Genomic DNA, 24,372 nt, shown 5'->3' with positions numbered 1-24,372 from the left:
CCTGCTGCAGTTGTACACATTTTTTCCTTATCTTAGAAGCCTAACATGAAAAAAGTTTACAGAAATAAATGGAAATGATTTGCTGCTTGGGCTTTCATTAAAGGCTTAGGATACTTTCTCAGCATGTTTACCTTTTATTCTAGGTTTCGGGTTCTTCCAAGAAGGTGTCAGTTTTTCAACAGTTAAGGTTCAGCTAGCAGCCATATTCAGTTTTCACGTGGGAGGAAAACAGAACTCCATTGCATCTTTTAAACTTTCTAAGGAGTTCTTGAGGGGAACATTTCTTCTCAGACCCCTAGCAGAAACCCAATCTCTCCGTGGGATATCACCTTGATGCTTTACTTCCTAACCCAACCCCATCCCCCTTTGAATGAGCAGCATTAGCAGATCTGAAACTTCTGTCTGAGAAAAACATTTTCCTAATGGCCATCACATCAACCAGGCAATTTCTGAGTTACTAGTCCTATCTTGCAAACCTCCTTATTTTATTCTTCATAAGAATAGTGTATCCCTTCGGACCAATCCAAACTTTCTTCCCAAAGTGGCCTTGGAAGCTGCTTTTAACCAGAAAACTACTCATCAGTTTTAGCAGATGAACTTTTTTATTTCCATCTCAAAGGCCAAATTGGGCCAAGGCATTTCTAAGGTCGCATTGTCCAGGCAGCTCTCTGCTTATATTGCCTTTGTATATAAAGAAAGGGATTGACTCTGCCACACTAACCCAACGCTCTTTCAGCTAGAGTGGTGGCAGACTCCACTGCTTATTTTGCTAGGATGCACATAGACGAGATTTGTTCTGCAGCTAGTTTGTCTACTGTTCATACATTTGTATATCCATTATAAGTTGGACATGCATTCTAGGCCCTGTGCATCCTTTGGGTCCACCATTCTCACTATCCTTCCATGAGACCACCTGGGGTGACTAATAGCTGGGGAATCTGTCCCATACATTGATTTGGACAGAAAAAACAGCATTGGATATGAGTTATGTACTTAAAAAAACACTATATATCTGTGTTGTGTTTTTACATCCGACTCAACCTTCCCTGCCTCTGTTCCCTTTACCCAAATTGTCATGTAGTGGTTCTCGATTGATTAAATGGTCCTATCCAGGACCTTGTCAAATATTCAGCCTTGAGCAGTCTTCTCACCCTTCGTATGCTATTCTCATCTTTTTATGTTTTTTAGATAATGTATTAGATACAAGTGGACAATTTCAATCTGAGGTATTATAGGGATAAGAGGAAATTATGGGTAGGGGAGGAGCCTGAGCATTGGATCCAAGAGCTGGAAAAAGGTACAGAGGTCTGATCTGATAACCAATTAGTTGACTCGGATGGAAAAAAAAACAACAAAACAACAAAACTAATGTCAGAACTGTCTTTAAACAAGTTTATTCATATACATTTTTTTTCTGGGGCAAATCGAGGAGAAACAGAATGCATGTTCTGAAGGTGAACTGCTATGTCAGTTGTTACCTGAAGAGGAAACACAAGTCCAGAAAGACAGATCAGTTATTTTTTCCTTTTCTTCAGGTAAGGAGGTACTTTTAGTGGCTTAGGAGACGCTTTCCAAGTGGATTGTTTACTGCATTGTCCATTGCTGTCAGGCAGCTAGCGACCCACTGGAAGATGCTGCTGTCTGAGGCCGTTCACTGAGTAATGTTGCTGTTTCCAGTAATTGCTTCAAAAATGTTTCGGTTGTAAGCATTTTAATTGTGGCTGCTTGGTTGCTTGGACTGTGATTTCAGAGATCAAGTCATCCCTTGGCACTTTGGTGCTTCACTATTCAGTCTTCTGTGCCTGTGCCTTTTGGCCTTTCTGTAACCTAAGCCTCCTAAGAAGTATGTTTTGCTGTTTGTGATTATTCCTAACAGTTGTCTTTTGAAGCAGATGTGTACTTAATAGCATCTTCTCCATCTAGCATCTGCCATTGGATTTTCCTGTAATGTGGGCAGTGAGTTTTTGTGTTTTCTTTATCATTCTCTCTGATTGTATCTCACACTGGGGGGCAGAGGGGGCTGTATGCTCTTTCTTTATCCACCATGTGGCAGTATATCACAGACTGGAAAGCAGAAAGGGCCGTATGCTCTTTCTTTATCCTCCATGTGACAGTATATCTCAGACTGGGGGTAGAGGGGACCATATTCTCTTTCTTTATGCAGTATGTGGCAGTATGATGTGCACCCCCAGCTGGAGGCACTTGTATCTCCAAGAATGGCAGCTAGAGAAAATTCATAATTTTGCCAAGTTGGAAATATAAGGAAAAATCCCAACAGTCAGTGCAGAAAACCACTTTAGAGATAATCTGATATGGCAAGCACTTGGGTGAGTATGTATAAGTTGTTTATGGTAGTTACCTGTGTAGCAATAGTTGGTCTTTTTTGAGAGCTCAAGAAGTGTGTAGAAACATTTGCACATGATTACTTGCTTTGAGTGGATGGAATTCTGTCCATCATAGCTGTAATAAACAGTCTTTTTGGGCTACTTAATTCCTTTGTAATGTACATGCACCATGCTTTATTAACACTTAATACACTCAGTCTTTGGATCTAGTCAGGAGACCACAAAGCACTGAGTTGTTGTTCTTCTTTCGGCTTTTCCTGGTTAGCGGTCGCCACAGCGGAACTCTGTTCCGCTAATGATTGTCAGTAGATTTTTTACAGGTGCCAGCTCGACGCCCAACCTTCAACGAAGGCACGCCCATTCTATGCATGTCTTTCGAACGCCACTCGACCGCAGAGAGGACATGCAGATTCCACACAGAAGGCACTCCAGCCAAGAATCGAACGGGAGAACCTCTTGCTGTGAAGCAACAACACTACCGCTGCACCACCGCGGCTATACCACAAAGCATTGAGTATGAATCTGAATTACATTTATTTTTTTTATTTAGTAAATTGATTGGAATAAAGGTGTTACTTTCATTGTTTTTTTGTGCAGTGTTGCATTATAGTCTGATAAATATATCTGTTGCAAGCACCTCTTGCACCATTGTGTAAACATATCTGTGAATGAAGGGACCTGTTTGCATATATCATCTTTTGTATAAACCTTCTTACCTGCAGATTTAATATGTGCTTTTGTCTTTTATGCAGAGTTTGAAAACTGTAAATGGGTTCAAAGTGAAGGTGGACCAGGAAAAGGTACTCAAATGCTTGGAACTCACAAGCTGGGTTGCAAAAATCATAAAGCAACAGGTAAACCTTATAGTCATTAACTGCTATAGTTTCATAGTCTGTATACTCATTGTAGGCCAAAGTAGCCAATAAAGACTGAGATTTCCTTGATGCCAAACCATTATTTATTCATCACCCTTCCAGCCATGAAAGTACTACCCTAAAGTAGTTCAGAGGGTAAACCATAGCTATTCCTTTTTCCATCCATTCCATTCCAGTATGTAGTTCTGCCTGCAGGATTCAAATACAGTATTTGCTTAGATCTGATGGAAAGTTGAACACATGAATGAAAACATAACACTGTGGTATCCACTATTTTAACCAAATATTATATCTTGTTTGGCAGCAGAATTTGAAACCACTTTCTTCATTTTATAAACTGTATCCAGAGCAACTTTTTATGTTATGAAATGTATGGTTTCCATAAAGGTGCATGAGAAGGATCACTGCAGGAAAATAGAAAACACAGTTGGAACATGTTCATAGGTGTTTACTAGGCTAACAACCACAAGGGCTTTTTTTAAGCATAGCCATGTATTCCAAATCTCTGACAAGTTCTGTTACCCTTGATAAGTGTAAGCAGGGCCTTGGGAGATGAAACACTTAACAAGTTAGGGCCTGGAAGATGAGCCATTTACAGGCTGCCTGTGTCCTTTAAAGACTTAGGTGCCAAACCAGGGATGAATGTTCTGTTCCCCAGCCAACTGTCCAGGTTGCACTTAAATTGGGTTAGGGAGAAACTCTGCTTCACATGGATGGGGAGCCTGTTCCAGAGATGGGATAGTATCTGGGATACATACCTGTCTCTCCAGAAGGTCCTATTTATATCATAGGCAAGATTTAAGTCTTTAGAATGGGTAGTTCTAGTGCTCTTTTGTGGATATGCAAGAGATCCATCAGAGTGGAGTTTGATAATGCCCTGTATGTCAGGCATAGCTCCCCCTCAAAAGCCTGTAGGAGACTGGATACAGGGATAGAACCTTGAGGTGGTCTGCATAGGACATTTTACTTTAGCCCTGTATTCTTTTAGTGAGGAACCTTTGTGGACTTTCCAGTTGTTGGGTATTCCTGGTTAGGTACATGCCAAAGGGAGCAGTGTACTTATTGATAGGTCTGATGAATGCCAAATACAGTGGAACAATGACTTCCTTGGACTTAGATGCCATACCTTTGTTTAAAAGTTGCGCAACATAGAATGATTTCCTAACTACTGTAGACACATGATGGTCAAGGCTAGATTACTGTCTGTGTGTGTCCCCAAGTCCCTGAGTACTGGGTCAACTCTGAGGGGTAGGGGTATGTTGTCAGTATGATAGTTACCAGTGGTGGATGACTTCCCGAAGGATACTATTATGCACTTTTAGTTTTAGTCCATGGCTCTGATACCAGTTGTTTGTGTCAGCCTCTCATGGAGAACATTTGTGTTGGCGTGGGATTCATTGACGGCTCCTAATTTGCAAGCATCTGCAAATTTAGTTAACCAGAGACCACTGGCATTGGTTTTGACTTCAGAAAAGTAAATGCCAAAAAGAAGCAGTCCAAAGATTGTTCCCTGAGGGACCCCACTCGTGACTGGCCTCTTTGTAGAGGTGGACTCCCCAATTCTAATTTCCCGGGTCCTGCCTGTGAGCCAGTTGGCTATCCACCGGGTGACATACGAGTTTGTACCTAACCTCTTTGGTTTGTCAACAATGCCCTAGTGGGGTATTGTGTCATATGCCTTGGCCAGGTCAGGGTAGGCAGTGTGAACAATTTTGCCCTCATCCATTGCTTTGGTGACCTTCTCAAAGAAGTCCACCAGGTTAAGTAGGGGTCATCTGCCCTTGACAAAATATATGCATAGTTATTTGGTATTATATAGATTTAGAAGTAGGTAGCATATTATTTTTTGTTCCGGTCTTCTTTTCACCTTCCCCACTTTAACCCCTTTCTTTGTGACACACACAGTGAGAGAAGGACATAAGATACTGTGTGTCTTCGTAGATGGGGAGGGGCTTTTTATGACTATAAGCCCTTTAGATTGCCAATAAGGTAAGTGTGACTTGCGCTCAGTTGAAAGCTGTGCTGATATTCCAAAGAATATACTGCAGGAGCGATTGTTTATTTTATGGTTAACAGATCAGTTACAGTTTCCAGTCTTCATGAGAGATTCTGCTGCTCATTCTATCATTGCATCCTTTAGGAACAATTCCTATCATTCCCACTGGGAAAGGCAAGAAGGCAGTGCCTTGTTACTCCTCTTCCTCTATCCTCAGCCAACTCCCCAGTGTGCGATTCACTATTCAGTCCCTAGTCACCAGATAGGCATCTTATCCCTATTTCGGAAGGCCTGCAGATGGCACTGTAGGCCCCACTTGAGTCAGTCAGCTCAATTTTTCATTCTTCTCTCAAGGTCCACACTTAAGATATTTTCTTCACACTTCCATCATTTTGCCATATTTCCTCAAATGTCTCTTGCAAACATTGTTGATGTTTCTCACTTTACTTTTCACCACTTTCTTTGCTAGGATGTTCCATACATTATCTGCTATGTATATGCTGAAACACTTTCTTAGGCTGCTCTGTTGGAAATTGTTAGAGATCCATTGGAATAGCTGTATTCTTTCTGTGGTGAATGTTGCACAGATTTTCATAGTCCATGTACAAAGGTTGACATCCGGGATGAAATTTGCACAGTACTGATGTTACTGTTTTTTTATGTGCAGGTACTTTGTAATTCTTCAGTTCAAGTATTTATATACAGTGAATAAATTTGTACAAGTGCAGTTTTTAATAGCTGTGGAAAAGAACACTGGTGTAGTTGTATTTGATTTTTTCTGTTCTGAATGTAATTCTTGGGGCCAGATTTAATAAAGCGTACACTAAGTGTAGACTGTTCTGAGTGAACATAGAACACAGACAACTCACACCTTCTTCCTCCTAATTTTAGTTTTTCTACTAATATTCTTACAGCTTTAAATACTGACAGGGATTCATAAAGGTTGCCACAAAGAGTAGACTACATGTGCACGTAGTGTAATCTTTGAGTGACTAGAAAGCATAAACAATGTGATAAGAATTTTATTGAATACATATCGTGTTCACTAAGTGTAGACTTTATTGATTCTGGCCCTTTATCTATTTGTAATAACACTTTTTGTACCACTTGCATAGAGCTTCTTTAGCCATTAATAGTATGTAGCTTAAAATCTTTCTTTTTTAGAGAACTGAGCATTTTAAGACATTGATTTGCAGCTGCATGGTGTCACTGTTTGAAAACTTAAGAAAAAGATCATATTCCGCTGAATATGGATAATTCTGCTGAAAATGGGCCTCATACCCAGTCGGACATTACCCTGTAAACAAAATAAATATTCCACCCATTGTTGCTGAACAGAAAACTGTAGTAAATCTCAGAAACTGGAGTTCAAACAGAGATCTGAAGGAAAAGACATGAGTGGTTCTGAATGAATAAATTTTGATAAAAGGTAAATTTTGGTTCATTGGCTCATCTGAAGCCCGGTGCCGATTCTTGATGTGGTGCACCTCAGCACTAGGTTGAGAAGCAAAAAAATTAAGCTTCTTCTGAATGTGCCGTTCCTCTATGGTGCGTAACATCATTACATAATCCCCTATAGTATTGACGTGAGCAGGGCCGGTGGTAGCATTTTGGGGGCCCCCAGCACATATCAAGCTGTGGGCCCCCTAGGCACTTCCAGTCTACGTATCACCCTTTCACTGCCACCCTTCTTAAGCAACCTTTTAGTTCATGCTGCAAACTTTTAGGAGTAGTATGCACAGACTGAGCCTTTGTTACAATACAATATTCTTACATTACAAGACTTGCGTAGTATACTGTGTTGGCCCAACTCACAAGGGACATTTACAGTTATTGGCATTTAGTTGCAGCAATGATATATTGTAGCAACTTTATGTATAGGTCTAAACTTAGGTGAAATGGCACCCTAGGCCTACTGTTTTAGATCCCACCCCATGCACAGCAGCCTCCAGTCTTCCCCTGTCCCCCTCCACATCTTGGGCTCCCATACCATGCACATTACCTTTTTCTTCCTTTCCTCACATTTTGCCTTACTTTTCAGCTTTTTCAAGAAGTTATAACTTTCTATATGCTCTGAAGCCCATTTTAAAGTTTTTATTTTCTTTTTACACATCTTTTCATCCAATAAAGGCTTAAACAGAAATTATGATTAAGTGAAGAAATTTTGTTGCTGTTCAGCTTTAGTTTTCATTGCATCCTTTCAACACACATTTTCTGAGCAAGACAGTACAGTAATAACCATTTAGGAAATAAGAAAAGAATTTCAGTTTTATTTTTTTCTTTCAAGGAAGACATAAGTTGTACTGAAGGCTTAATGTTCAAAGATGACAAAATAGTAGCTCACAATAAACTAACAACCCTTTGTTGTCTAGATACACAGGCCCTATCTGGGAATTGCCTGCCTTCCAACCCCCCCAAAAAGACAGCTTTTCATTTCCTCTGGTGTTAGACTGGGATGAAGGCAGAGGTTCAAATTACCACAGTTATGTATTTCAAGGGACTGCTGATATACAGATACATAGTATGCCTCCTCACTCCTCAATCCAAACTGTCAAAGGTAGCTACCTGTATATGTGTCCTAAGTGTGATTGTGAGGAAAGTGAAAAAAAAAAGATTGCAGTAACAAATTCTACTTTGTTGCTCCTACACACGTTGTAGTAACCTTCTTTGTACACCTCTGAAGTATGTAAGAAAAGTAAAATAATTAATGACCACACTGTCCTCACCCCAAACTCGAGCTTTAATGACCTCATGTGCACACCTCTGAGATTTGACTGTGAGGAATAGCACCACAGGCCCCCCCCCCCATATAACCTACAGCACCTTTCTGTACACAGTCATCTGAGCATGGCTGGTTTTAGGATGGGTGCAGTTGAAAGCAGAGGCCATTATCAACATTATGCTAACAGGGTCATATCACAGTCCTTTTGAGGTTAAAGAACATAATCAGAAAATAAATATATATTTTTCTCCTCATTTTTCCTCAAACAACAGCATTTGTGGGGCCCACACATTCATGGATGATTAAGGGAGTCCTTTGTATCCATTTATACAGTCTGGGGAGTAGGGGTCCCCAGTGTCTTCGAAGATCTAAGTGTCTGAATGTTCTGGGATGCATGTTATGCCTTACTTTTGAAATATCATTTCTTGTTAGCTACATTTTTTTACTGACACTCAGAAGAATAATGTACATATCCTGGCATTATTGTGTGCGTGCACAGATAAAACTCACTGACATCTTTATACACACACACACACACACACACACACACACACACACACACACACACTCGCAAGCCATAGCAATATTAGTTCTGTACTTATTTCAGCAATACATTGTACAACACTGGTACCAGCAAACCAGATTAGTGACTGCTGTTAAGTAGTCATCAGACAGAGGCAGGGATGGGTCACTTTTATTTACCTTAGTGAGGAATAATACAAACCTCTCATTGTCCCTAATTTCACAGACCTTCCCTGATTTTGCACATAATTTTGTTCTGTTCTTTGTAACGCATTCGATTTGCTTGTAAATCATTCAGGATTACAAACAGTCAATAAATCCAGACATTAGAGTTTTATACTTAATGCCCAAAAATCATGTTGATACAAAAGGTGTTATTCTATTAACTTTTTCATTGAATCAGAGTAATATTTAAAATGTGTTCCTGATTTTGAGCCTTTATTCTGCTATTCTTCAGTGAAGAAGTTGAGAGTTGGTATTCTGCATGTATTTATAAAACTCCCTAAAAGAGAAAACCATCCCTGAAGATCATAAGTGTTAGCTCTTCTTAAAATCCAAGGCATGCATGGACACTGGTCACACTGGGCTGCTGATCTCTCTAGTGCTTACCCTGCTCATGTTCATTATCAGCTTTATCCTAACAGGGTCATATCACGGCCCTGTTCAGGTTAAACAGAATAAACAGAAAATGAATACATTTTTTTCTCCTCATTTTCCCCAACCAGCAGCAGCTTTTGTGGGGCCCCCACACAGTGAAGGATGATTAAGGGGCCCCCTTGCAGCTACAGGTATTGCAGGCACCTAAAGCTGGCTATCTTGTTAGTTGTAGTGTAGACAATGTCCACCAGCAGGGTTTAACTAAGCCATAGACACTATGTTAGTGGTAAAATATTTAATGGAATTACGAAGGCTCTTGATTGATAAAACATTGTTACTATAACCAAAGATATTTTTGAATTTTAAATGAGATATAAATAAGCATTATTACCCACCTGGTTTATTAAGTGTACAAGATTGATACTAGCTTTTGTTGGTTTGGCAGACGTTACAAAATATCAAGGTAAGATAACTTACCATGGTTGGGGGCCCCCCAGGAACAGGGGGCCCCCAGCGACCGCAGGGTTCGCTGGTGCCTAAATGGACGTGAGATTGAATAAAAAAAAGCTTTCTCTTACTCCTTTGATGTGGCTTTCCTCCCTGGAGTACCATGCAACTCTGTAATGTCCGTGCGCATCAATGTGAGGAGCAACAAAAAAAAACAAAAGATGATGCGTGATAGTGATCATACCTGTGGCACCTTGCACCCAAGGTGGCTGCCCGTTCTCCCCACTCTAGCTACACTTCTGTAGTTAGTGCTAAAAAAGAGTCTCCAGTAAACTATCAGGGAGTTTAATCTCAGCGCTGTTGTGGACATGCACATTAACAGTAAAACAAACGCACCCTACCCCATTCTTTCTCAGTATCGCTACTAGTGACTCTCTCTCTTTTTGTGCTGTTTCCAGCAAAAGTATTCTTCATTAAACTGACTAGTCTGGCAGACCAGCAGAAAAGCTTCTCTTTTCACACTGCCTTGTCATCTCCTAATAAAGACTGGGGATGAAATATTAGCCAGTTTGAGTAACATCAGTAAAGGACATACATGGGCAAGCTAAGGGAGGCCTGTACAAGCTTCACCCGTTAATATCTTCTTATATCATGTGTCAATTGGGAAATAATGTAGATAAAAGTATGAAAAGTTCTATTACTGAATTGTAATAGGTGCCACTCAGTAGTGCCCCGATGGTATCATGCCTTTAGAGAATATGAATGGATCTTCTAGTGAGTTATTTGGTAAAGAGTGAACTACAAATGATTCTTTCTCTGATGCAAGCCAGCAGAAAGAAAAGAGGGAAAAAAAATCTTTTTTTTTTTTTTTTTTTTTTTTTTTTTATTCAGCAGTATTTATTATATTTTTTTGAATTTATTCATATTTTTGCCTAGTATAGTCCAACTAGACATAACATTGTTCAGTGGATACCAGAGTGAATGGCTGCAAAAAATCAAAATACAATGAAGAAAATATTCTTTTAAACACATAAGTGTTGAAGCACCTGATATTAAATCTCATTTAATCTCAGAGAACTAGGCATAGCTCCTCGTGGTCCCCTGCAGAGTTCCTAAGCCAGCAGAGAGCAGAAAAAGCAACTTTCTTGATCATAAGTATTTTTTAAACTTTTTAGTTTGCATTTTTCGATCTTTTGAGCTTTTCGACTACTGTTTGTGCCTATATTACTGTTTTATTACCTTATTTTCCTGTTTTTGTGAGCTTATATTGTTGATTGCACTTGTGGGCTAAAGTATTGCTTAAAAGTAACAAACAGGCTAATACACTCAAGTGTACCAGCCTTTGATAGCAATTTAGTCGAAAACAAAGCATTTACTGCATTTTTTTCTGTCTGTTTGCAATAAAAACAAAAATATTTCTCCTTTCCTAAACTTTCCTAGCTAGTTGTTCCAGTGATCAGATTTTGCTGATCCCTGGGCTTTGTATTTGGTTTCTGTGTTCCTCCATTTTCTTGTGTGGCCAGAGGTAGTTTCTTTACTCACCAGTGGGAGTGGGGAGTACTGAGCTGCTTGTTTGTCCTCAGAGGAGTGGTTAGAAGCAGCAACTAGTAATTAACGGCCATTTTGGGTCATTTCCTGTTTTTCCAGCCCCTGCTATAAAGCACGCTTTGGCAGGCTTTTCTGGCATTAGAGAACTAGGCATAGCTCCTCGTGGTCCCCTGCAGAGTTCCTAAGCCAGCAGAGAGCAGAAAAAGCAACTTTCTTGATCATAAGTATTTTTAAACTTTTTAGTTTGCATTTTTCGATCTTTTGAGCTTTTCGACTACTGTTTGTGCCTATATTACTGTTTTATTACCTTATTTTCCTGTTTTTGTGAGCTTATATTGTTGATTGCACTTGTGGGCTAAAGTATTGCTTAAAAGTAACAAACAGGCTAATACACTCAAGTGTACCAGCCTTTGATAGCAATTTAGTCGAAAACAAAGCATTTACTGCATTTTTCTGTCTGTTTGCAAAAAAAAACAAAAAAAACAAAAATATTTCTCCTTTCCTAAACTTTCCTAGCTAGTTGTTCCAGTGATCAGATTTTGCTGATCCCTGGGCTTTGTATTTGGTTTCTGTGTTCCTCCATTTTCTTGTGTGGCCAGAGGTAGTTTCTTTACTCACCAGTGGGAGTGGGGAGTACTGAGCTGCTTGTTTGTCCTCAGAGGAGTGGTTAGAAGCAGCAACTAGTAATTCATCGGCCATTTTGGGTCATTTCCTGTTTTTTCCAGCCCCCTGCTATAAAGCACGCGTTAGCGTGATTTAGCACGATTTAGAGCGGAGCTGCTACCGTTGCACACTAGGGCAGCGCCGGTTAATCAGATTTAAACTATTAGGGCTACCTAAAGTCCACTCTTCAAATTTTCCCTTAAAACTACCTTCCTCAAAGTATACTACTGTTCTATTTAGTGTATCCTACAACTATAAATTATCTCTACTTGACTCCCAAGTAGACTATTCTCTATCTGTATAGCGAAGCACTTGCTCCTACAGTACTTATCACCTCGATACAGCACTCTTGTTATAGAAAGTACCCCAAAAAGCAAACCCCATTTCTCGGTCACCCACATCCCCCAGAACCTTTTCTTAAGTTTTTCTGTCTATTCCTTCTAGCATGTCGAGGGATCAGTTGCTAATGTCCTTTCCTGCTCAGCTGGTGAACCTGGGAATATTGAGGCAATGTTACAATTGCCTCATGTACACAGACAACCCTCTCCTCCTCCCACAAAACACAAATACATGTGAGAGATGCAACTATACGGCCAAACTGGAGGCTGAGCTCTCTCAACATAGGACTGGCATGAAAAGACAGGAGGAGAAGGTAACCACACACACTATAGACCCAGTCTCTCATAATACCATCACAACCTCAAATCATACACATAAACACAAAAAGACATACTCGGAGGCTCTGATCAAAAATCTACCAAAACAGCAGAGGCCACCAAAGCAGACACCCAAACAACTACCACCTCAGAACACAACACCTGCAACACATAGACCACACAGTCAGAGTGTCAAGCAGTCACAGCCCTTAAGGCCAAACACAATGCCAGACACACTAGTCATTGGTGACTCCATAGTCAGACACACTGACGTCCCGCTCACCAGACTGAGTAAGGAGAAGGTCACAGTAAGCTGCCTGTCGGGTGCTAGAATCCGCCACATAACGCATGGACTCAGGTCTCTCAACAGCAGGTACAAGTACGACTCAATCATTGTCCACGCTGGTGTTAATGACCTGAGACGTACCTCCTTGGACTACATGAAAAGAGACATAGAGGAGCTCTCTGATTATATAGCCCAAGCAGGTATGACCCTGACCTTGAGCAGTATCCTACCTTCACCAAGAATGATGCCACAATACAGAGATAAGATGATCAGCTTTAACAATTGGCTTAAACTCTGGTGTCATTCAAAGGGGATCCAATGTCTGTCTGCCTGGGATGACATGCTGGACAAGCCACGCTGCTTCACAAGGGACGGCTTGCACTTGTCACCCCTGGGATTCCGGATTTTGGCAAAGGCTCTTGCCACCCCCATAGTGCCTTTTTTAGGCAAGGCTCAAATTCTAAACCTACCACCCGAGAACAAAACAAAGAAAAAAAACTAAGGGTAATGCTGCTCAATGCCAGAAGTCTCAACCTCAAGATGCACGCACTCGAGGCCCTTCTCAGTATGGAGAACATCGATGTCTGTGCTGTGACAGAAACCTGGTTCAAGGCTCCTGAGAGCACCCCAGCACTATCAGGTTTTACCTCATATCATGCGTTCCGACCCCAAAACCCAGACAATACCAAGAAAGGAGGAGGGGTATCCATATTCATCAAGGACACCCACACCTCAAGATTGGTGGCATCGCACGATGCATTGGAAACCATCCAGGTGCAATTAACCATAGGCAAGATTGCTCTGCAATTTGTAGCATGTTACAGGCCACCCTCGCAAACTCAGGAACCTCATATGGCCTTCCTGAAAACACTGGAGGGATAAATGTATCTCCGAACACCATCATACTAGGTGACTTCAACTACCCTAATATAGACTGGGAACACTACTCAAGCCCAAACACTCTAGCCCAAAAGTTCCTGGAATTCATAAACTCAAATGCCATGGAACAACTAGTCACCATCCCCACAAGAGGAGAAAACATACTTGATCTCATCATCACGAACATGGGAGCACAATGTTCAATGCCGGAAGTATACCCCTCACTGGTGAGATCTGATCACAAACTAATCTCGCTGGAGGTCCTCATCCGCCCCACCGAAATGAAAAGACCACAGTAAAGAACTTCTCAAAGCCGACTTCACACTTCTAAAGACTAGTGTGGTCTCCTTTAAGGCCCCTGAGCCGGCGGTTAACATTACTCAAACCGCTGAATCACTTACAAATGCCTTCTACCAGCACCTGCAGGGCTGCATGGATCAGGCAATCCCAAGCAAAACAAAGACTCTTTGTACCAAAGGCAAGCGTCCAGTCTGGTTGACCCCAGCCATGAACAAAACTCTACAACAAAAGGAGAAAGCTACTACAAGATAGAGCAAAATCCTTAAAAGGTAAGACACCGCTGATCACTATAAGTAAAAAGCTAAGAGCTCTCATAAAATCATCCAAAGCTAATTTTGAGAAAAAAATAGCTAAGGACTCTAAAGACAACCATAAGGCATTCTTTAGCTATGTCAGAAACCTAGGAGGAAACTCCCAGATATGCTCAGAATTAGTTCAAAATGATGTGAAGATTACTGATCCTACAGACATTGCCAACATACTGGCTGACAGGTTCAGTGCAAACTTCTCCCCCCCTCCCCCCCCTAAAGGAGAGATATCTATACCAAATGATTGTAGCCCCCAAACATCTCTAACGCCCAGGTGAGAACTGCTCTCTCCAAAGCAAAGAACACAGCATCCATGGGACCTGATGGTGTCCCCGGCTGTGTGCTCCATGAACTCAACGAGGAATTAAACCCACAGTTAGGACAGCTGTTTAATCTTAGTCTCACCTCCGGATACGTGCCAGGAGTGGCGCACAGCGACTGTGGTCCCACTCCACAAAGGCGGTGCCTCCACCGACCCTGGAAATTACCGTCCCATTAGCTTGACAAGCCTTATCTGCAAAGCCATGGAGAGGATCATAATGGATCTCATAAATAAAGACATAGGGAACTTGCAGACTTTGGATCCAACCCAGTTTGGCTTTGTCAAAGGCAGATCATGCCTTTTAAACTTGGTTGACTTTTGAAACAGTCACCAAGGCCATTGACGAGGAAAGGCAGTCCATACAGCCTACCTAGACCTGGCGAAGGCTTTTGATACAATACCTCACTCGGGTATCATTGAAAACTCATCAACTTAAATGTAAACCCATACATTACAAGATGGGTTGCAAACTGGCTGAGTGACAGAACCCACAGGGTCAGAGTTGCTGGCGCCATGTCAGACTCAAAGCCTGTCACAAGTGGTGTCCCACAGGGCTCAGTCCTGGGCCCACTCTTGTTTGGCATCTACTTTTCTGAAGTACAAGCAAACACAGGAGGGTTATGGCTGACAAAGTTTGCAGATGACTGCAAACTGGGCACCGTAGTTGAAAACACATCCAACACAGACATCCTTCAGAAGGGTCTCACAGAAACGGATAACTGGTGCCAGAGCCATGGCCTAAAGTTAAATGCCAAGAAATGCATAGCCATACCCTTCGGGAAAAATAAGGTTACCCCTAGCTACCATATAGGTGGCAATCCCCTGAACACAGAAGAAGTTATTAGGGACCTGGGAACCCAGGTTGACAGTAGCCTTTCATTCGACACTCATATTGCTAAAGTAGTTAGGAAGACCTTCTACATTGCCCACCTTATCATGAAGGGATTCACATCTAGATCAAGGGAAGTCATAGTCTCCCTATACTCATCACTCATCAGACCAATGATCGAGTACAATGCCCCATTCGGAATGTATCTGACCCGACACTTGCAGAAGCTGGAGAGGCCACAAAAGTTCCTCACCAAAAGGATAAAGGGTCTCAAAAATCTGTCTTATGCTGCCCGACTGAAAGAACTCCAGTTATATTCAGTTGCTTACCGCTTGCTCAGAGGTGACCTATGCCTGACATACAAGGCCATGTCAAACCCAGATTTGATGAACATGCTTCATCTCAAAAATCTAGATCCTCAGAGCCACAAGGGCGGGAGACTTAAACCTCGACACGGTTATCAATAGGACGTGCTGGAGGGATAGATTCATCACGCAAAGACTCCCTATGCTGTGGAACAAAATCCCGGTTTATGTGAGGCAGAGCACCTCGCTGGCCTTGTTCAAGAGGAATCTTGACCAATGGATGGGAGATCGCAGATACACCCCAGGGGTTACCTCAGTGTCACTGCTCGACAGAGGCACAGCAAAATAATGGGCATAGTTTCTCCAAACTAAAGGGGTGGCGTAAGCCACAAAACTATGGGCTAGGCTTATAAATGCCCTTGGGCAGATAGCCTAGTATGAACCTATGAACCTATTTGTATCTCTCACATATTAGAAATATATTCTCTTGTGTAGTATTTAAAAAAAGTGTGTTTACAGAGAGACGTATTTGATAGTACAAAAGATGGCAAAGACCATGTCAAAGTGTGCCTTCAGCTAGGCAGGTAAGCAGCATTGGTGATGTTAAAGCTACAACTGTAGGACTCTGCTGATTTATGAGGGGATGATAGAGTCTGCTATGGTGGCCAAAGATAACCATTTCAGGTTTCAGAGACGGTTATAGGAAATTAAAAGCCAAAGTGCCAGTTGTGTTGTTTCTGTTTTAGCAAGAAGCTGTTTGTGTCTTACATGATTCAAATGGAACTACACCCCTGAAGAAGCAAAGTTAGAACAGGGTACTTTTCTAGGTGGTAGTTTAGTTTTCAGTGTGGAAACAATTTTCTTTAGAACTCAGGCTAGTTACTGGTGCTTGATTTTATGGAAAGTCAGTGATATGTATATTGAAGATGGGTGGCCTGAGGCAGATTTGGAAATGCCGTGATACACTTGTAATTTTGGCTGTGTAACAATTACTGAAGTTGGTGAGTATGCTTAAGCAATAGGAAAGCCTTCCTAAATGGTAAAAATAGCAAAGCAAGTTTAGGGATCATAATTTGAAGTACTTGGTATACCATTTTCAGTTTCCCTTTACACTGGTGTACGGTTTTATGGTATGTTGTTCGAACTTCACTGCAGAGTCAAAAATAAGTTTGAGTAAGGTATTAACTGCCCCAGGAAATTGATTGTACTTTTTGAAGAGCTTCAGGTTAAAGTCTATGAGCTGAATCGGTTCTGGATAAAAAAGCATAACTTGAGTTTTCATAGTGTTAAACTCAAGGTTGTTTTTTTCTGTCTGTGCTTCAGCTGATGTCAGAGCCTTTCAAAGTGTATTGGTCATTTTTAGGATAGGTTTGTAGATGAAAACAATATAGTGTCATCGGTATACTGAATAATGTACATAAGATAGCAAGCATATGGTGTATTGATGTCCTTCAAGGATGCATCTGCAGTCATAACATATGGGTTGTCCTGCCCTCAGGCAGCCCTTTGGTCGGCCGGATTCCAAAGTCTCGGTCTGGCTTTGGCTGATGTCGCATTTTCCTCAGTCTTTCTTGCCGCGCTGTGCCCGAAGCAGAAGCTGTTCGCAAGTGCCGGTCGGTCAGATCCAGAGATTCAGCTACCGAAAACTTCTAAAAAGCTAAGTACCCCGTTGGGGACTCTTTCTTGCCTCAGCCGATGTCAGACAAAGTAAATAATTGTTTAACTTGTGGGAAACAAATACCTCATAAGGATTTCCATTCCTACTGCCTTCCTTGCTTAGGCCCAGACCACGACGTATCAGCTTGTTTAGCCTGTGCCTCCTTCAACCGATGGACTCTTAGACGTCGGTCGGAGTTTGCGGAAGTTTTTTGGCTCCGCTTTTGCATATAAAATGCCGTCGGAGACTCCGACTACGCATTTAGCCAAAAAACGCAAGGAAAAGGACCGACACTCGCGGCCCGCAGTTTCGGCTGAAACCGCGGTTAGGCCTACCGCGAGTGTCTCGGTTTCGGCTGAAACCGATGCCTCGGTTCTTCCTTCCACCGAAAACATGCCTCCGACAACCGTGGCCAGCTAGGCCCCGGCCGAGTCGGCTACAGAAATCCCTACTGAAGAAGCAAGTGCACAAAATTAGTCCGACACTATTCCTTTGGACATTTCCACTCCTGCACATGGGGCAGCTAGGCCCCCTGCTTCTATGTCTATTAAGGCTTTCTCCAGGGCTAAAGCAGCTAAAATTGCTAAAGCATTGCCTGCAAAATCTACCTCTCAGAGGCCTTCCTCAAGTTCCCAGATGCTCAGTCTTGCTGAGGACCTTATTTCTCTGATTAGAGGTTCCCAACCACACCCAGACAGGGCCTTCCATCCTCCTCCTGACAAAAGGCCCAGGAATGACCCCCCTGAACCTCTCTCCTCTGACTACTCCTCCGATGGATCTGATTTGTCAGACCATCAGGAAGGGCAGATGCAGAAGACTCTATCCCTTCTGCTTCCCCTCCAGAGGAATTTTCATTTGGGGAAACTTTACACTCTATGAGGGAACACTTTCAATGGCAGGGTCAAGATTTCTCTGATTCTAGAAAAAGACTAAGGACTTTCTTACACTTGCCACAGCATAGGCCTTTAGCCATACCACCTGTGCTAACTGTAGTTGATGATGCATATAATGATGTCAGCTCTGCTCCTGACTCACTTCCCCCGGCCCCTGCCAAACCTGACAGATACTACAGGGTTCCTGATTCCCATTTCCACTTGTATAAAGCCCATGCTGCAGACCCAGAAACTATTTCTCAGGGCCCGAAAGGTGTTGCAGCTGCCACTGCTAAAAACCCACTACCCTCTGAAAGGGAGTCAAGAGCATTAGAGAGATGGGGAAAAAAGGTTTACACCTCTGCTACTCTTTCTGCCAGGGCTTTGAACTGTCAATTCCATATGATACAGTACCAGGAATATTTGCTAGATCAGCTGAATAAAAAGCTTTCTTCTCCTGAACCTTTAGACCGTAAGGTGCTTCAAGATTTGGTACACAATTCTCAGCAGGTCAGTAACCACTTCTTAAAATGTGGCTATGATGCACTGGAAGCTTCATTTAGATCAGCTATGACTGGGGCAGTAATTAGACATGCCTGGCTAAAGAGCAATCCTTGCCGGCCCATGTCAAGGCTAAACTCCTAGATGCTCCAATGGAGAAACAAAGTTTATTTGGCTCCCCTGCACAGGAGATTCTAAAGAAAGTGGAAGAAAAAGCAAAATCTGTGCAAACAGTTAAGGAATTTCTGTAGGTCCAACCTCCGAGGTTCAGCAGAAACTGGCCTTCAAAGAATTGGTCCTTTCCAGACACCTCCAAGGCACAGAGGGGCAGGAATAGATGCCCAAGAGGCAGAGGTCAATCAAAGGGTGCCTACAGGGGTCGCCAGTGGCAACCTGCCAACCAAAGGAGTACTGCCACAGCTGCAACTACAACCACTTCCACAGGACAAACACAATGACTTGACTCTGATTCTGCCTACAAGAGAACAGCTGGAAGCACCCTTGGGCGGAAAATTGGCTTTATTCTCAAAAAACTGGCATTGCATTACAAAAGACAAATGGATATTGCAAACAATAGACAAAGGCTACAGGTTTCATTTCCACACTTTACCAAGAAGGAGCGGAATGCCAAACCTACCACCAAACCAGAAGCCAGAGGCTTTAAGACAAATCAACCATTTACTTCAGATGAAAGCAATAGAAAAGGTACCATCTCGGGAACAAGGTCAAGGCTTTTACTCCAGACTTTTCCTTGTACCGAGAAAAGAAACCCAATGGAGGCCTATTCTCGACTTGTCCGCACTAAACACATATCTCATTGTGCCAAAATTCAAAATGCTGACCCTACAGCAGCTTCTTCCCATGCTGGGCAAGGAGTCTTGGCTGGTGACTCTAGATCTCAAGGAGGCATACCTGCACGTCCCTGTATGATCAGATTGCAGAAGACACCTCAGATTTTTTGCAGGATCAGAGCATTATCAATTCTCAGCATTGCTCTTTGGCTTATCTACTGCGCCCAGAGTATTCACGAAATGCCTGGCATCAGTAATTGCACATTGCAGGCTTCAGGGAATTCAAATTTACCCATACCTGGACGACTGCCTAATACAAGCGGAGAACAGGACAAGACTTATAAAGGATTTGGCCTATGTCATACACCTGTTACAGGTCTTGGGATACACAGTCAACATCCAGAAGTCAAGACTAGTGCCATCCCAAAGGATAACCTTTTTGGGTGCGGATTTGGACACAATAACTCAGATGGCTTTTCTCACAGAAGAAAAACAAAAGCAACTACCAATCTACTTCATGGCTTTGACAAGACAAACTCAGCTCACTGCAAGGAAAGTCATGCAGGCCCTGGGTTACATGGCATCTTGCATAATCTTGATCCCACATGCCAGGCTGCATATGAGGAAATTACAATGGTACCTAAGGAATGTATGGTCTCAACACAGGCACAGTCTAGAAACCATGATTCCAATCATTCCATGCTTGAAAAAGGAATTCCTGTGGTGGGCTCAGGCCTGCCAAGCCAACAGAGGGTTGCCTTTCAACAAACCACAACCAAGGCAAACCATCACCACGGACGCCTCAGACCTAGGATGGGAGCACACATAGAAGACAAGTGCATCCAAGGCCTATGGACTCCGGACCAGCTAAATTTGCACATAAACCTAAAGAGGTCATCTGCTGATAAGGACAGACAGTACCACAGTCATGTGGTACATAAACAAACAGGGAGGCACGCATTCCTATCCTCTATGCCGGATGGCAATGGATCTGTGGAACCTAGCCCTGAATCTCAACATTCAACTGCAGGCCAAATTCGTTCCAGGAAAAGAGAATTCACTAGCAGACAGCTTAAGCAGAACTACCACGGATGCTCACGAATGGATGCTGCATCCAGATATGTTCAAAATCATAACAAACAAATGGGGAATGCCAGAGATAGACCTGTTCGCCTCCCCACTCAACAATCAACTGAAGAAATTCTGCTCAAGAGTGTACTACCCACAAGCCTGGAAGGTGGACTCCCTCTCTTTCAACTGGAATGCCCTAGCACTGTATGCTTTTCCACCACTCCCATTGATGTACAGAGTACTACTGAAGATCAGAGAGGAGCAGCCAAAGGTGATACTGATAGCTCCGGACTGGCCAAGGCAACACTGGTATCCGCTACTGAGAAGCATGTCTCGGACGAAGCCATGGCCTCTACCCCTATGGCCTCTACTTCTAACGCAGAACAACTTCAAGACACTGCATCCAAACTTGAAAACACTGCAGCTGACAGCCTGGAAAATTGCCTAAAACAAAACCAAACTGTCTTATCTCAGAGGGTCAAGGACATAATCCTGGAGGCCCGTAGACCCTCCACAAGAAAGACATATTCAGCCAAATGGAAGAGATTCCTCATTTGGAGCGCTTCAAAGGGTACAAATGTCACACTGGCAAACCTAGCACACATCTTAGAATACTTAGCAGAACTGTACCACAATGGCCTGTCCTACTCCTCCATTAAGATTCATGCTTCAGCAATTTCAGCAGAATACAACATGGATCCTCCTATCTTCTCTCACCCTCTCCTCAGACAATTTTTAAGAGGGATCAAAAATGTAAAACCTCCAAGAAAACCCCCTCTTCCTGCATGGGATCTCAACTTTGTGCTGGAAAAATTAACACTACCTCCTTTTGAACCAGCAGCATCAGCAGACTTACAGTTCTTATCTTGGAAAACTGCTTTCCTTCTAGCAATCACTTCAGCAAGAAGAGTATCCGAGTTACAGGCACTGATGGCAGTGCAGCCTTTCCTTATTTTTCACCAGGACAGAGTGTCTCTGAGAACCAATCCTACTTTCATGCCAAAGGTGGTATCCAGGGTATCCTTGAACCAAGCTATTCATTTGCCTACGTTCTTCCCTAACCCACAGAACAGGGGGGAAAAACTACTGCACACCTTGGATGTACACAGACAACTGTGCTACTATCTGGACAAAACTAAGACCAGCAGAAAAACTGACCAACTTCTAGTAGCATATGCAACTGGAGTGCAAGGAAAAGCAATTTCCAAACAGACAATCTCTAAATGGATAGGAAATTGCATTCGATTCTGCTATTCCTTTCATGGAAAGACAGCTCCTGAAAATATCAGGCCTCACTCCACAAGAGCCACAGCCACCACTACAGCTTTCCTACGAGGGGTGGCTACCAAGGACATTTTAGAAGCTGCTACTTGGAGCTCCGTGCATACATTTGCCAAGTATTACAATCTACCTTTATACTCCAGATCCTGAGCAGGTTTTGCAACTGCAGTTTTACAGGGGATCATAACTACACCATCCTTATCTTAGTACCTCCTCCCCCAGTTTGGCTATGGTATTCTACCCATATGTTATGACTGCAGATGCATCCTTGAAGGACGTAGTACAGTTTTGTACCTGCCATAAATGTAGATGTCCGATAGGTATGCATCTGCAGTCAGGATTACCCTCCCGCCTTCCCCTCTGTGGTATTCCTAGCGTGCTTACCCCTCTTTCAGCTAGCTGGGGGAATCTATAATGGTGTATTTGTTTGCATGTATACATATATTTATATATATATATTGTTTTATTCTGTTTGGAATTTGCAACTTTTATCCAAATTTAGCCTTCCTAGAGGGCACCTGGCATCTGGGGCAAGAAACACTGAGGAAAATGTCGTCGGCTGATGCCTTTATACCCCAGCAGCTATGACGTCGGGGAAGATGCGACATCAGCCAAAGCCAGACCCAGACTTTGGAATCCGGCCGACCGAAGGGCTGCCTGAGGGCAGGACAACCCATATGTTATGACTGCAGATGCATACCTATTGGACATCTACATTTATGGTAGGTACAAAACTGTACTTTGGCACATGTAGGATATGTCCTCATGATTCACAGAGTTGTATGGCGAGAGTGTGAAATGTACCCCAACCATCTTATGGGATAGATTCAACTGGTTAGATAGCTATAAGACCAGTTTTATGAATTATGGGCTAAATTATTGTTTGTGAGTTGACAGAGTGGCATATCTTGGTTGGCCACATCAGGGACTTTGAAGCAGTCCAAGAAGTCCGCTTAGACCTCCCTCACCATTGTCCAGTTTGTGGAATAACTGGTTTGGGAAGGACAGGAGGGCTTTTTCAGTACTTTGTCCTAGGCTCAAACTACATTATGGGGGTGGGGGGATAGATTATTTTCATGTAGATTCATTGGTAACTGCAGATGAATACAATTTTCTGATCATTTTGAAAGGGGGATAGTAAAGCTGAAGGCCTTTATTGCTTATAATCATTCGATCAGTTCGTCTGTGACTTGGATGCATCATTTTTCTTAATAGATCTGTTAGTAAGAAAAGTAAGGTTGGCAGCTGTCAGTGATAATTTATTTGCTGAAATGGAAGAAAACAGTGTTGTCAGCAGAACTAGTGCTTTTTTTTTTGTTTTCTTAGGAGTTTTTGGACTATCAAAGTTGGGATCTTAAAGATTTGCAGGATATTTGAAAAGACAGAAATGTGTTAAGATTGTGTGGGCATTTCAGGGATTATTGATGGGTCTGATGTTGTTCCTAGGTTTATAGGTAAAATTACTGTGCTAGCTGCCCCTGCAGGCCATTTTAAGCTTAGCCAATTTCCTTTCAAAGGTGAGAATTAAACCTGTACCTTGCTGTCAGGTAAACACTTTGACCACTGTGCCAACCTCCTAATGTGTGACACTGAAAAATATTGAAGTGCTAGTAAAGTTTAATGGTCACTTCTGGAGGGGTGGGATTATTTTTATAGTGGTGGTGATTTTACACATAGTATTCTTTTTTGTTATGTATTAATAGGGATTTCACTGGGTTGCATACTTGTACAGCAGGTTGGTTTGTTGGGTCTACTTTTTTGAGGTATTTTTGCCATAGCGTCATCTGTTTTATTTTTAGAGTAATTCATAGGGAGGGTTTTTTGCATACCTTTCTTCCTCTTGTGAGGTTTAAAAGGTTTGATATTGCAGGGAAACTGGTAGCATTGTAGATAAATTGATACTCGTGTACTATGTGGGTGTGGGTAGGTCTTGTTTCTTTTTAGGACTTTGGGCTGATGGTAACTGAAAGAGTCCGATAGGATTCCACCTGCTGAAAAGTTTTCAGGATTTGATACTAATACCAGTCTAAGATGCTTTCCCAATTTGATGATTTTCAATTATAGTAGCAAGAGTCCTAAGTTGTTAGTCCATGCAATTAAGTGAGTGGATGTGTTCTGGTCAATGATAAAGTCATCAGGTAATACTAACTCATTGTGGATATTTTCAGTAATCCATAATAGAGAATGTACAGCAGTATGTTTGGTACTGGGATGCAAGTTCGTCGAAATATAATCTGCTCATTTGGGTTGATTTTTGGGATTTTCCAGAAGGGAGCAGAGAGTGTAGGTAAGGGAATCTAGGGATCTGAAGTAGTTTACTATATTTGCTCTTCAGCTTGTGGATCTACAGATCCGAGACGGCAGTTTCACCAGCATCTGATCTGAGCATCAAGCTCCTCCCCTTACCCATAATACCCCTCCATCTCCTTCCTTCCCTCAGATCTCCTTTGCCATGGCTTAGCCTAGCATCGTGGTCTCAGAGCTCCAGGCGTGGCGCTTGTTTCAGTAACGTTTTCTTAGGATTTTTGGCTGCGTGAAGTTTTTTTTCTAGTGTTAGGTCAGGGTTTCCCTTTCCTTTACCTCCCCTTCCTCATGTTGC

The 24,372-nt window shown here is 42.4% G+C and overlaps 1 protein-coding gene across 2 annotated transcripts in view; it reads left to right on the top strand.

Annotated features, from left to right (window-relative positions):
• The window catches only part of MYBBP1A (MYB binding protein 1a), a 1,224,315-nt gene that overhangs the window by 1,121,537 nt on the left and 78,406 nt on the right, over positions 1–24,372 (top strand). For both annotated transcript variants that reach the window (XM_044054196.1, XM_044054197.1), the window contains one exon: positions 3,098–3,199. In XM_044054196.1, the coding sequence (XP_043910131.1) occupies positions 3,098–3,199 (102 nt within the window). The remainder of the gene's footprint in view (positions 1–3,097; positions 3,200–24,372) is intronic.

Source organism: Protopterus annectens, chromosome 13.part0, assembly GCF_019279795.1.
Source record: "Protopterus annectens isolate FY-2018-M chromosome 13.part0, PAN1.0, whole genome shotgun sequence".
In the NCBI taxonomy this organism is placed as follows: domain Eukaryota; kingdom Metazoa; phylum Chordata; order Ceratodontiformes; family Protopteridae; genus Protopterus; species Protopterus annectens.
Note: the sequence above shows the minus strand (reverse complement) of the source record. Positions and strands in the feature narration are given on the sequence as shown.